The following is a 12,752-nucleotide window of genomic DNA, read 5'->3' on the forward strand; positions in this document are numbered from 1 at the left end:
AGTGGGGAACAGTATCTTAGATGTTTCCCAGCACTAAAGACAGCATTCCAGAGCGTATGCGCTCTGTGAGTAGTCTAAGTGACTGCATGGAGAGAGAATTATATAGAGGATTGAGCCAATAAAAAAAAAAATGAAACCTTTTTGTTTCATTTGTACTTAGACCAACAAAACCCAGGATCATCAATTAAATTAGTATGCATGTGCAGGGGTGCGCACGCACATGAACACACACACACACACACACACACACACACACACACACACACACACACACACAAACTGAAACCTGCGGATTAATTCCAAACTCCTTTTTGCCAACTGCTTCATGTCTACCCACAAGTCTTCATCAAAGCAACTAGCTATCTTCTATTCTCACTCTTCCATGTAAAGAATAAACAGTAACATGAGGAAGGTATGAGTAGCCGAAAAGACAAGAAACGTGAAGATTTGCACAGCTCCCAGACTACCCAGTAGGTTAACTAACTCCATACCTTAGTAACGTTAGAAAAGCAAAATTCCCAATCACTTTTTATCTTTTGAGATAAGAGTCCCTCTACATAGCTCTGGCTGTCCTGGAACTCACTATGTAGACCAAACTGGTCTCGAACTCAGAGAAGCACCTGCCTCTGTCATCTCAGTGCTGGGATTAAAGGCATACATCATGCCAAGTTATTTCTAAACCATGTCTTTGTGCCCCCACTATACCTTTTCTCTGTCAGACATTTGTAGACCTATTTCCAAGCCTACATAGGACCTAAATTTTCACTTTACACACACCAAGTAAGGCAGCTCCTAACTGAAGTGATCTGGATGGATAACGGCATGGCTTCCATCAGCCAAAGCTTAGCAGTAGTGCTGGTGTTCAGGTTTCCCAATCTAAGACTCTACCATGAAAAAGGTGCCAGCAGTTACTAAGAAAGGCCTTTTCCAGTTTTGATTCCACCAAAAAAATCACAGACCTCAGCTGACCCGTCCTTTCATTTTTATTTGTCTTAAGAATATGGGTGTTTTGCCTGGATGTACCACATGCATGCAGCGCTCACAAGATCAGAAGAGAGCTTTAGATTTGCTGTAATTGAAGTTACAAATGGTTGACAAGCCACCATGTTGGTGCTGGGAATCAACCTGGGTCCTCTGGAAGACTGGCCAGTGCTACCTGATGAGCCATCTCTCCAACACAAAAACAACAAATGTTATGATTATTTTTTGAGTACACTGTCGCTGTCCTCAGACACACCACAAGATGGCATCAAATCCCATTACAAATGGTTTGAACCACCATATAGTTGCTGAGAATTGAACTCAGGAATTCTTAAACAGTCAGTACTCTTATAGGCTAAGCCATCTCTCTAGCTCCCCCAAATCTTTTAAAATCTGTTAGCAAACATTGACTTAATCATCTATAGGTAATAATATTAGCATCAGTACCCCGTAATATTAGAAAGGGTACTGACAAATTGCCAGTGAACAGGTAACTGTTGAATTTGCCAGGCTCCATCTAGGCTGTCTGTCCATCATGGATTTCATGCGGAGATTATGTGCCACAACAGGGAAAATAGGAAAAGCTGAAGACTGAAGCCCATCCTCTCAGTGATTTTCATAAAATCCTGATGAATCAACCTTCAAAGAATGAGTTGTTGAGACATGTCTTACGGAGATGCAGGGAATAATACTATGAAATTAGTCTGTTCTACTGTTTCCTAATTTTAAGTGGTTTTGTGTGTTTACAGCCCTCCAGCATTAACACGGGAACTCTATTACAGCTGTGAGCAAAAGCTACTTAGAGGAGAAAGATTTATTTTAGTCTAGAATTCTAGGTTGCTGTGGGTAAGTCAAGTAGGACCTTCAACAGCTTATAGTATCACAACACAAGCAAGAGCAGAAGAAATTAAACACATCTATGATGTCTGCCTCTTTTAGTTTTGGACCCAACCTAGCAGCTGCCATTAACAGTGAGCTGATCTTCCCACATTAATTAACAATAAAAAAAAAAAAAAAAAATCCCTCAACCTCCTTAATGGCATCCCCACAGGCCAACCTCACCCAGAGAAATTCCTAAGACTATGTCCCCAGGCCTCACAATCTGAGCCACATCCTCCAGACACGTATGGTAAAAGGCAAAAAGTGCTGAATCCAAAAAGCTGCCCTCCTACCACCTAACACACACATTCTCTCCCAGGTTACGTCCGTCACACTGATAGCTAAAATCAGCCTTACCGAAATGTCCACCATCCTTCCTTCTGTCTTATACATTTGATAGACTGACAACTTTGAGAGCAGGAAAAATCAACTGTTTTAAAGTTGTTACATTCATGCCATTTAAATGGAAGGAAAACACTAACCAATGGACATGCCTTCTAAATAATGGCATCTCATGAACCTGCCTGTATGTAGCCCACAACCTTCTGGGTTACAACCAGAATGACGCCAAGGCCCATGTATGTCAACTGTGCTCTTGGTTCTCCTTCTCACACAGCCTTTGCTGACACGGTCTAAGGTTTAGTCATTTAACTGGCTGGGTGTACTGGAGCACGGCTGTATCTCAGCCCTTGGAAGGTACATGAGAACTACCTAGATTAGTAATAAAGCATTCTCTCTGAAAAATATAGTTTTCTTTCTCTCAATCTAGATGTTGTATGCACTGGCTTGCACCCAGATCCACAACTAGAATGCTGGAGTAGAAGGATCACTTGTTCAAGACCAGCCTGGAAGCACTGGCTAGTTACCTGAGAAATATTACAGCTCTGTGGGGGATGGAGGAGGGGCCCCAGGGTCGGAGTCTTACTATACTGATAATGATTTCTGCTGCTACAGCCACTGGCGTTTCCTTTTCCTTTAGCACTGCTTTTCCAATTCTACACATCACAGCTTGGTGCAGTGCTACCATTGTACTAGTCTGTGGTGTGGCATAAAAATCCAAAGTGCTGTACTATTTTCTAGACACTTACTCCAGCAATCGTACACTTAAGAAAATCAGACCATCACAGTACAGACATCAGTGTTCTTGTGACTCATGGACACACAAAATGTCAGTTTCAGAGAAAGCGATCTAAGAAAAACGGACTCTCTGTCATGGGGAAAGGTTAAAGTTATAAACCTTCAAAGAATAAAATGGGAGAAAAATTCAAAGAAATGGAAAGAAAAGACCACTTTAAGGATTATAAAAGTTATATTTATTCACGATGCTACATTTATTGCATTCCCTTAGAAAAATGGAGAACTGCTTATGTACCCAATTTGCACATATAAAACTTTATACAAATGCCGTGTAGCACAGAAAGGCCTCTGGTATTCCTGCTCAGGGCTCCAGTTTACCAGTCAATTCCATAGAAAATAAAAACTGGAATTATACTCCATCTTGCTACTAAGACTTACAAGTTATTTGTAAAATATAATAAAATAAAATTTTCATTTACTCTAAAAACTCAAAAATACTATATAAACTGAGAGGGTATATTCTATTAGTATTATAACAGTATGACAAATTCACACCTCATTTTGGCTGGGTCATTCAAATTGAAAAAAAAAAAAAATCACCTTACTTCTGACATTATCTTTCTAAGTTGTGGCTACTGCAAGCCATTTGTCAAAATATTTTCCAAATACTTAAAAAAATTCCTTTTACAAAATAATACATCACCTTAAAGAACCAGAAAATACTAAATGTCTTTGGCTATCCAACTAAAAAGAGGTCACATCCAACAAAATAGAGCACATTCACATCAGAACCATAGGAACAGAAAGTGTAACAGAAATATGCATAGAAAATTAATACTAGTCTTGCCTTTCCCTGTTTTATAATAAGCAAGAATGCAATTTATACAATCTTTCCAGATGAGACTCAATAGTACTACTTAAAAAAAAAAAAAATCAGCAAAGGCAGAGTGTGAAGCAAAGTCATTACACAACCAGGTAGAAGGGACCAAACACATGTTCTCTGCAATGTTTTTACTTGTTTGCTTGTTTTTAAGCCATACAAGGGTTAAAGTAGCTGATTAAAAGCCACAATCCTCACAAATGAAACTATTAGAAAAATGAATCAAATGAAACATTTATTAATAAGTGAAGCCTGTTTTATTACTTCAATTGTTAATGATAAAAAAAATTTCAGCACAGCTGTTGCATTTAAAAAAGTGAAACTACACACTATGTTTCTAGCTCAGTAAGCAGATGACCTGATGTCCTTGAATGACATAACAGTTGAGCACTGTACAGCACATCTTATGAAGACCCGTAAATTAAACAACTACTAGTTAGTGATTGTAAGACAAAATGCATTCATTCATAGTTTCAGCTTCTTTTTTCTTCCTCGGCCATCAGGGGCACCATCCATTTTACGTTTCTGTGTCTATAAACAAACACAACAATTAGTTCTCATGACACATCAAATTAATACAAATAATCAACACATTCCTAAACATGGTGCAGCACGTTAGTAGTGACTAGCATATGGCAGACAGGTAAGACTTCTCCAGGGCTGTATCTTTCAAAACTGTGACCAAATCTCCAAATAATTTACTGCTGTTAAATAACAAGATACCCATTTCCTCCTGAAATACTTTCAAACTGCTAGCACATTACTAAGACAGTATATCAAAGCTTAGAAGATTACAGAACTTGTACATTTAATATTCTAATATTCCTTAAAAGTCTCCTAAAGTTTCAACAATTCTCAAGAACAAGTGTGCACTCTTGGCAATCAGAAGGCTTTGAGCTTTTCAGAGTAACATGGTTTCTATATTTAGTGCATCAAATTCAGTTTATATTTTAAGGCAACTCAAATACATTAATTACAAAGAAAAAAGACAAAATAAATACTTTAAAAGTTGGTTGTGGTGGGGTTTGCTGGAGACATGGCTAGTGGGTAGGACCTGAGCTCTGATCCCCAAATCCAGTAAAGCTCCACAACCCCATCAATAAAGAAATATGGGTCATGAAAGGAAAAAGGAGCTTAGAACAGCCAAACTAGCCAAAATGGCAAGCTGCAAATCCACTGTGACTTTTTTCTCAAAAAATAAAGTGGCACCTGATTGTCAACCTCTGTCCCACAAAGTACTACCACACATACATATGTAGATAACACGAACACATGCACACACACTAGTGTGCACAAAACACCCAAAACTGTATGATTCACATAATCTGTACTTACAGAAGGTTTTGGTCCTCTTTTCTTTTTCTCTGCCTTCTCCTTTTCTTCTAGTTCCATATTTTCTCTTTCAATCAATGTAATTAAGGTATTACACCTCCTCTGGAGCTCCTGCATTATAAATATACATGATAAACTTGTTTTTTCCAACTATATGTTGGCAGGATTTCTGTATCTAAATATGTATTTTAACAAATATAAAATCACTTAAATATCCATAGTAGATAAAATACAAAAGAAGTTACTTTTTTCTCACAGACCACGCTATGGGGACACAAAAAGCTAAGGATTTAATGTTTTCACTTCATTCTTTTAAGCAGCACTACCGTGGCTGAGAGTGTAGCTTGGTAGTAATATGCCAATAAGCAAACAAGCATGTAGGAAGCTCCATACTAGTGTATGCTCTTCACAGACCATTCCCTCATTTATCATGTAGGTACTACAGCAATGAAAACAAACATCTCACACTTACACTTAAAGGTTAGTATACATAATGCAAAACCAAAAGCCAACTACAAGTTAAAAGCAGCAGCATCTTAGCTATGGCAGTTATACACATAGCTATAAGGCCCACTGTTGGCTAGTCACACCTCCCATTCAAGCAGGAAGGCCAACACCCACGATGAGCTTTATCTACCTCCTTTCTCTACCAATCTCTGTAGCCGCCAGAAGAGAAATGTAACTTAATAGAGAAACAGCAGGTAAAGATCCGTTTGCATCACTATTCTGTTTACTTACAAAAGTGTCTTGTTTGCTTTTTTAATCTCTTATATGTAAGTAAAGCTTCTACAAAGGCAACCACAGTAAAAAAAAATTCTAAACTCCACGCATGGCTTAGTAATGTTTTCAATAGTAGAGACAGAAGGCAAACTCAATCTTTCAAGTAACCATATACTTGATATCATATAGCATCTTCCGGGTAGCTCCATATGCTAGTTACATTTCTCTAACAATGCCACAAAACCACAGACCTAATACTAACTGAAAAACAAGATTTTTCAATGACCAAGTGTGAAAATGTCACACATTCATTATCCATGGCTATGTACCTTTAAGATACTTCAAATGCATACACTTTCTTAATGCTGCATGTTCAAACTTAAGACTATTCGATTTTTGTTAAAGGTTCTGAAATACAGAAGGCAAGAAAGACACAATCCAAAGGTAAGCTTTCTTGAATTCTAATTTGACAATGTTTGATCTCTTGTTAGAAACAGCTAGCCATTAAGACTACAAACAACACAGTCTTAAAATGCTATAAAAAATATTGTTCTACACCAATCAGCTATTTTAGAAGGACCCAGAGTCAGAATTCTGATGGGAGGACAGATGCCTGAAGAGCATTATCTACAGAACTGTCTACTTGCAAACTCAAGTCATCATGTTCAGGTGAACATTTCTGCTCACTTAGAACCTAACTAGTCTTACTGTGTAAAGCCACGTTAAAACATACAACATTAAAGGAGGAGACAAGCTTTTCAAATTACCTCTAAGGTTCAAACTGTGGCTACGAATAATAGAGGAAATTACTTAATTTCCAAAACTAAAGAAAAGTCTTCTTCAAGGATCTTTTACAAGGTAACAACTGAATACTTGTTCTGAACTCTGATGCATTACACAAACCTTGGACACTCACCATTGCAGTTCTGGACTTGAGAAACCAGTCAAATCTGAACTGAGGGGAGTTTCGGATGCACTGTCGTAATTCGTCATAAACATTTTCCTTGTCAAACCCAAGCTTGTGCAGCATACAAATAAGAAAACGATCCTCTTCTTCAGTGTAGTTCTTCCCTTTGTTGGTACCGTATGATATTCTTAGCTGGTGAAAAGGTGCTTTGTACCGTCCAATCTATAAAAATCATGATATATATATTTGTATTATATAAAATACAAGTCCTATGTCATCCATACTTCAAACATACGTCAGCCTTCCCATAATCAATCATAAATGTTCCATTTCAAATCAGAGTTTTCTATCTCAAGACTCTCAACTGTTCTTTGTCCTGTAGTACTTTTACATAAATGAGGTCTAAACTTTCTAACATTCAGGAAGAAGTGGATCTTCTTTAAACCAGGCTATCAACTTAATATTCAGGGAAACTTAACAAAAGTTAACAATTATTTTTTATTAAAGAAATATAAAACTTCAAATGGTAATTTTTTTAACATAGGTATTTCATTATAACGGTCTGGAGTTACACTAGCTACTGTATTTAATATACAAGTACCTTTGTATCTAGTGCTTTCTTGATACTTATTCTTCTTTGAATTCTTGCCTCTCCCCTTTCAATCTGAGCCATAATCTTCTCTATATCCTGGAGCTCATTGCATCTTTCCCAGAACACAGCTGTAAAAGAATAAACAGGGAAAATAAAAAATATAAAAAAGAAAACAGGAGCTTCCAGAAAACTGTTTAACTCTCAAAGAGTGGCAACATTTTTATATTAACACAGTAAAAGTATTACCTGAGTATTCAATGACTTCTTCTGGAGTTTTCCCTTCTACTTCTCTGGCTATATTTTCAATATCATCACGGCCCCACTTCTCATTCGCCTTGATAAACTGGTTAAAATCTCTCTTATTCCAATTAGTAAACCCCTAAACAGCAATAATCAAAATATTTAATCACAGCACATAGGACACAGAAAACAATGCTACTTTCAAATACATTTGTTGTTACAGAAAAAAAAATTCCTATTTTATCTTAGCTGAGAGTTTTGGGGTGGTTAAGTTTTCATAAAAGACAGCAGGAATGCTGCAGGGAAAAAAACTCAATGACACTCTTTGTAGCTCTGAAATACTATTAGTAGTTGGGAAGTAAAAGTAACAGAAAAATGAGCAAGTAGAAAAATGCAAAACCAAAACCAAACAAAGGGAAAAAAAACAAGCTTAAAGGAACATATATGAATGTGTAAGTGGGGAGGAGATACTAGGGTGGTAAAGATCAAATGGAAAAGGGGGCAGAAGGAGAAAACGGAAGGTTACGGAGTTAACCAGAACTAAAGATGTAAGAAGTCACATCGAAACCTACTACTCTCTATGGTACCCACATCCCATAAAATGGATTTTAAAAGAGCTAATGAAAAGGTGTACAGCCATTTAACTGTAGCCAAACCTGTTAACTTGAGTTCAATCCCCAGAATCTACATGGTTAGAAAGGACTGACTCCCAGAAGTATCCACACACACAAACACAAGAGTACATAACTGTATTTTTTTAAACAGCATCTGAACAAGGTATCCTGTATGGGTTGATTATAATGATCCCAGAAAGCCATGATGATCAAATAAACTCCATTGCTAGATGTGGAATACCTCCTTATAAGTTGTTGGTCAGGAAGGCTCCAGAAACCCTAAAGCAACACAAGCTATTGCGGGAGTTCCTGGTTGCCCACCAGAACTAAATGTAAGACTCTACTACTGCTGGAGACAGCATGTAATTTAGTTGCAGATAAAGGACTCAAGCTAGAACTCAACTGAATGATTCCTCCCTGCTGACTGGCATTTACACACACACACACACACACACACACACACACACTATTGCAGGGAATATTAAAGAAATGACAGAAAGGATATACAAACTAGACAAGGAGAGCTATGCAATGCTACCCATTTGGGCAACATGGCCATTATAATCACAAACTAACAACAGTTGCAGTTGGTATTCAATTATGGATGGAGCAGAGACTCATAGGGCACTACCTACCACCACAGGGGGAACTGATGGATGCTAAAGCAAGGGGATCAGATGCATTCAGTTGTGGAGCCACTGATGAGACAACCATGCTCTATCTACTGGATAGTCCCACACCCATACTCACATAGACAAATCTAACTAAATACTCAGTGGGTCACGACAATGAGACTGGGGGTTTTACAGTGGTAGGAAGAATAGAGAAGTTGAGAAGCAAGAGTTGTCAAGAGTGCAGAGAGAGAGAGAGAGAGAGAGAGAGAGAGAGAGAGAGAGAGAGAGAGAGAGAGAGTGTGTGTAACTGTCAAATTAATTTTTAAAAAGGGTAGGCTTGAATCTCAAGCAATGTTTTATAAATACTAAGCGGAATACATCTGATAGAGGGTTAACTGATAGAGGGTTAATATCTACAAAGTACTCCACAAAATTAAACTGAGTTTAAAGAACCCTATGGACTAAGGAAATACAAAAGCAGCTTACAAAAATATAAATGACTAGTGAATATAAAGTAGCCAAGCTGTTACAGAAGTCCCTACTGCAGACTTGTCTGTTTAGGTCTTGTTTAAGTTCATGTAACAGTTTTACATGAGTACGTGTCTGTATCGTGTGTATCTGGCACTGGTTGTTGACATTAGCAAGCTGCCATGTAAGGGCAGTGAGTCAAACCCTAACCTGCAAGAACAAGTGTCAGTCTCTCAGCCATCTCTTCAGCCCACCACATGATAGTACTTCTATTACCCAAAGACTCCAGGGCAATATATCTGAGACACTTGCACATCAGTGTGTATTCAGCAATCATTCTCAAGAGCTAAGTTATGGGATCAATCCAGTTGTCCAACAGAGGAATAAAGAAAATACAGTACAAGCAGTGTGTGGAAACTTTTTTTTAAGCATAAAACGGAAAGCAGGAAAACAGAAGCAACTGGAGATAATCTTAAAAAAATAAACGAAGCCAACCTCAGACAAGCACTGTATGTTTTCTCATTTGTTGCATCTAGATTTTATGCAGGCACTTAAAATTAGGCACACATACAAGCGTGTATGTGTGACACAAATGCAGAAGAACAGAAGAACAAAGGAGACCAACAAGAGGAGGAGGAGCTGGAGGATGGTGTGTATGGGGACGAATGTGCTCAACATTCAATGTATAGTTGGTGTTAAAGAGTTTTCATATAACCCAGTACGTAAATTTTTTTTAAATTAAGTACCTAGTAAAAATTTGTAATTTAGAATAATGTGAAAGAGGCACAGAAAGTTGGCAATACTGAAAAGAAGTTCTAAGGAATACCCAATACATAACAACAGTCTCAACTAGTAATGAAAATCAAACCCAGCAGCATCTGTCCACGTTTCCCCATGTTTAATTATCCTCTGTCTTACTTCTCCAGTGCTGGAGATTGGACTTAGAATACCACACATATTAGGGAAGCAGTCCAGTACCAGGTAACACTGTCAGCCCAATTGTTCTCTTTGAATGCAGAAGTGCCCACTTATGTCTGACTCAACAAACCTAAAAGCAGTACTTTACAAAATAACTTAATTTTGTGTTAATCAAGGTTATACCTGTGTCAGAAGCTTTTCTTTTTCCTCTAACTCCTCATCATTAAGGGGCTCTGCTTCATCAATTTTGAGCTGTTCTTCTTTCTGTGCCTGTGCTGCATTAGGTAGATCAGGACTCCGAGGTACCTAGCAGATGTTTTCAATACCATCAATTGGTAAATTTCAAAGGACTTCATAATTTCTTAAACAAATTAACACTGCACATTTTAATATACCCATGAAATTAACCATATTGTTTGATTTCTAGTATGTTACATCTAGTATGTTACATCGCTAAAAAGTATTACTCGTGACATTTTTTTCTTTTTAGCAAACACTGAGAAAGTTTATATACTAGAGTACAGCAAGCAACAGCATGTCCTACTAGGCTCAAGTTAGTTAAGCAAAAGTCAGTAAGTAGCTTTGCCCTTGTGGTTCTAAGAAGAGAATGCAAAGAGAAGAATTTTAATCACCTTGTACCCAATAGTTTTCCTGTAATACAGAATCTCTTTTTCCAGTAATTCAAATAAACGTGGAGGAAAGAACTGGAAATCCTGAACATTTGGTTGTTTTGGAGGTCGAGGTGCCTAGAGAAAAAAAAAAAAACAGTATTGTACATTAGAAAACAAAAATACACAAAACTTACACTCATATTAAGTCATTTCCTAAACCATAAAAGCTAATTCTCCAAGAAAGAGAATTTACTTTTAAATAAAAATGAACTGACAATCAAAATTTAAACCAGCTCAAAAATAACAAACATAATTCTCAATTTTATTTTGTTGTAAAAATGTTAGAAAATGGCAACATATTTAAATATTTCCATGCTGTCAACTTACCTTGGGTGCTTTAGGCTCACTAACACGAAGAGCTTCCCGGAAATACGCATCAACAGCATAGTTGGCTTTTCTTTCTCTTTTAGGTGGTTCAATCCACTCTGTGAATGCAATCTAGGATGAAGAAAAAAATTCCAATCACTAATTTCATTATATGCAGCAATAAATTACCTACAGTGACTTATAAATAAAAATATACTGATGAAATACTAAACTAAAAATTCTACAAAGGTGAGGACTAAAGCTTTTTTAATACTATGTAATTAACACACAAAACAGAATTTATAAAATACTACAGAATACATGCTACAACCCAAATAAGTAGAAAAATTAGACATAATATTCTTTAAATATATTAAATATTGCCAAGAAAAATAACAAGGGCTGGAGAGATGGCTCAGTGGTTAAGAGGACTTAACCAGAGGTCGTGAGTTCAAATCCCAGCAACCACATGGTGGCTCACAACCATATGCAATGGGGTCTGATGCCCTCTTCGGGTGCGTATGAAGACAGCTACAGTGTACTCTCTCTCTCTCTCTCTCTCTCTCTCTCTCTCTCTCTATATATATATATATATATATATATATATATATAGTAAATAAATATTAAAAAAAAAAGAAAATGACAAGTATTTCTTCTATCCAGCATTTGACAACTTCTGCAGTAGCAAATACATCTACTAAATCATTTTAATTATCAACCAATTCAAGTTCTACCAAAAATAGCCTGTGGCCTTTTTATTGCCATCTATTTTACTCTCAAATATTCCAAAGAATACTCACATTATACAAGAATACTTTCAGAAATAGTATACAATGAACTTTATCATATAAATTTAAAATGCTCCAAAACTAGCTTAGCGGCACAATCTGTAATGGCAGCACTAAAGACAGACCTAGAGGCAAGGGATTAGGAGAATTCAAGCCAGTCTCAGATATAAATGGAGGAAGGCCACCCAGGGCCGTGTTAACACCACCATGCCCACAAGTAAACAGGCAAGGGAACAGATAAGTCAGACATTACAAACTACAACACTAAACCATGAAAAACCTAAGATGTGAATAAACTAACACGATTCCAAGTTTTCAGTGAAATTTCATTCTGAAATAATTACCTTTTGTTTTTCTCTATAGTCTTCTCCTTCAAAGTTATAAACACTGGACTCTGTATCCATCGTGAAGTTTCTAAGTGAGCTCTCACCCATCTTGGAGAGCTTTTCATTCATCTCTGCAGTCTACATAGAAAACAAACTTAGATTGAGAGAAAACAGGACTAGAAAGATGGTTCAACAGTTAAGAACATCTGTTGGTCTTCCAGACAACCTGGTTCAATTCACAAGACAGCTCACAACTATTTAACTCCAGTTGCAGGGGATCTAATGCCCTCTTCTGGCCTCACTGAGCAACAGGCACACTCCTGATGCACAGACAAGCGCCCATACACACACACACACACACACACACAAAAGACTCCTTCATGGTATACAAAAGCTTGGTTTTTGTAGGAAAAAAGTTGTAATTTCAGAGGAAGTATTT

At 37.2% G+C, this 12,752-nt stretch overlaps 1 protein-coding gene across 1 annotated transcript in view; it reads right to left on the reverse strand.

Annotated features, from left to right (window-relative positions):
- Positions 1 to 3,186: 3,186 nt before the first annotated feature.
- SMARCA5 (SNF2 related chromatin remodeling ATPase 5) overlaps positions 3,187 to 12,752 on the reverse strand; it is a 33,949-nt gene continuing 24,383 nt past the window's right edge. Inside the window, exons 16-24 of the mRNA XM_080936674.1 lie at positions 12,332 to 12,451; positions 11,221 to 11,331; positions 10,855 to 10,968; positions 10,406 to 10,528; positions 7,615 to 7,747; positions 7,378 to 7,496; positions 6,786 to 6,998; positions 5,153 to 5,260; positions 3,187 to 4,348 (exon numbers count right to left, since the gene is read on the reverse strand). Of these exons, the coding sequence (XP_080792800.1) occupies positions 4,283 to 4,348; positions 5,153 to 5,260; positions 6,786 to 6,998; positions 7,378 to 7,496; positions 7,615 to 7,747; positions 10,406 to 10,528; positions 10,855 to 10,968; positions 11,221 to 11,331; positions 12,332 to 12,451 (1,107 nt within the window). The 3' untranslated portion in view covers positions 3,187 to 4,282. The remainder of the gene's footprint in view (positions 4,349 to 5,152; positions 5,261 to 6,785; positions 6,999 to 7,377; positions 7,497 to 7,614; positions 7,748 to 10,405; positions 10,529 to 10,854; positions 10,969 to 11,220; positions 11,332 to 12,331; positions 12,452 to 12,752) is intronic.

The sequence above is a fragment of the Micromys minutus genome (genome assembly GCF_963924665.1).
Source record: "Micromys minutus genome assembly, chromosome: 24".
NCBI lineage: Eukaryota > Metazoa > Chordata > Mammalia > Rodentia > Muridae > Micromys > Micromys minutus.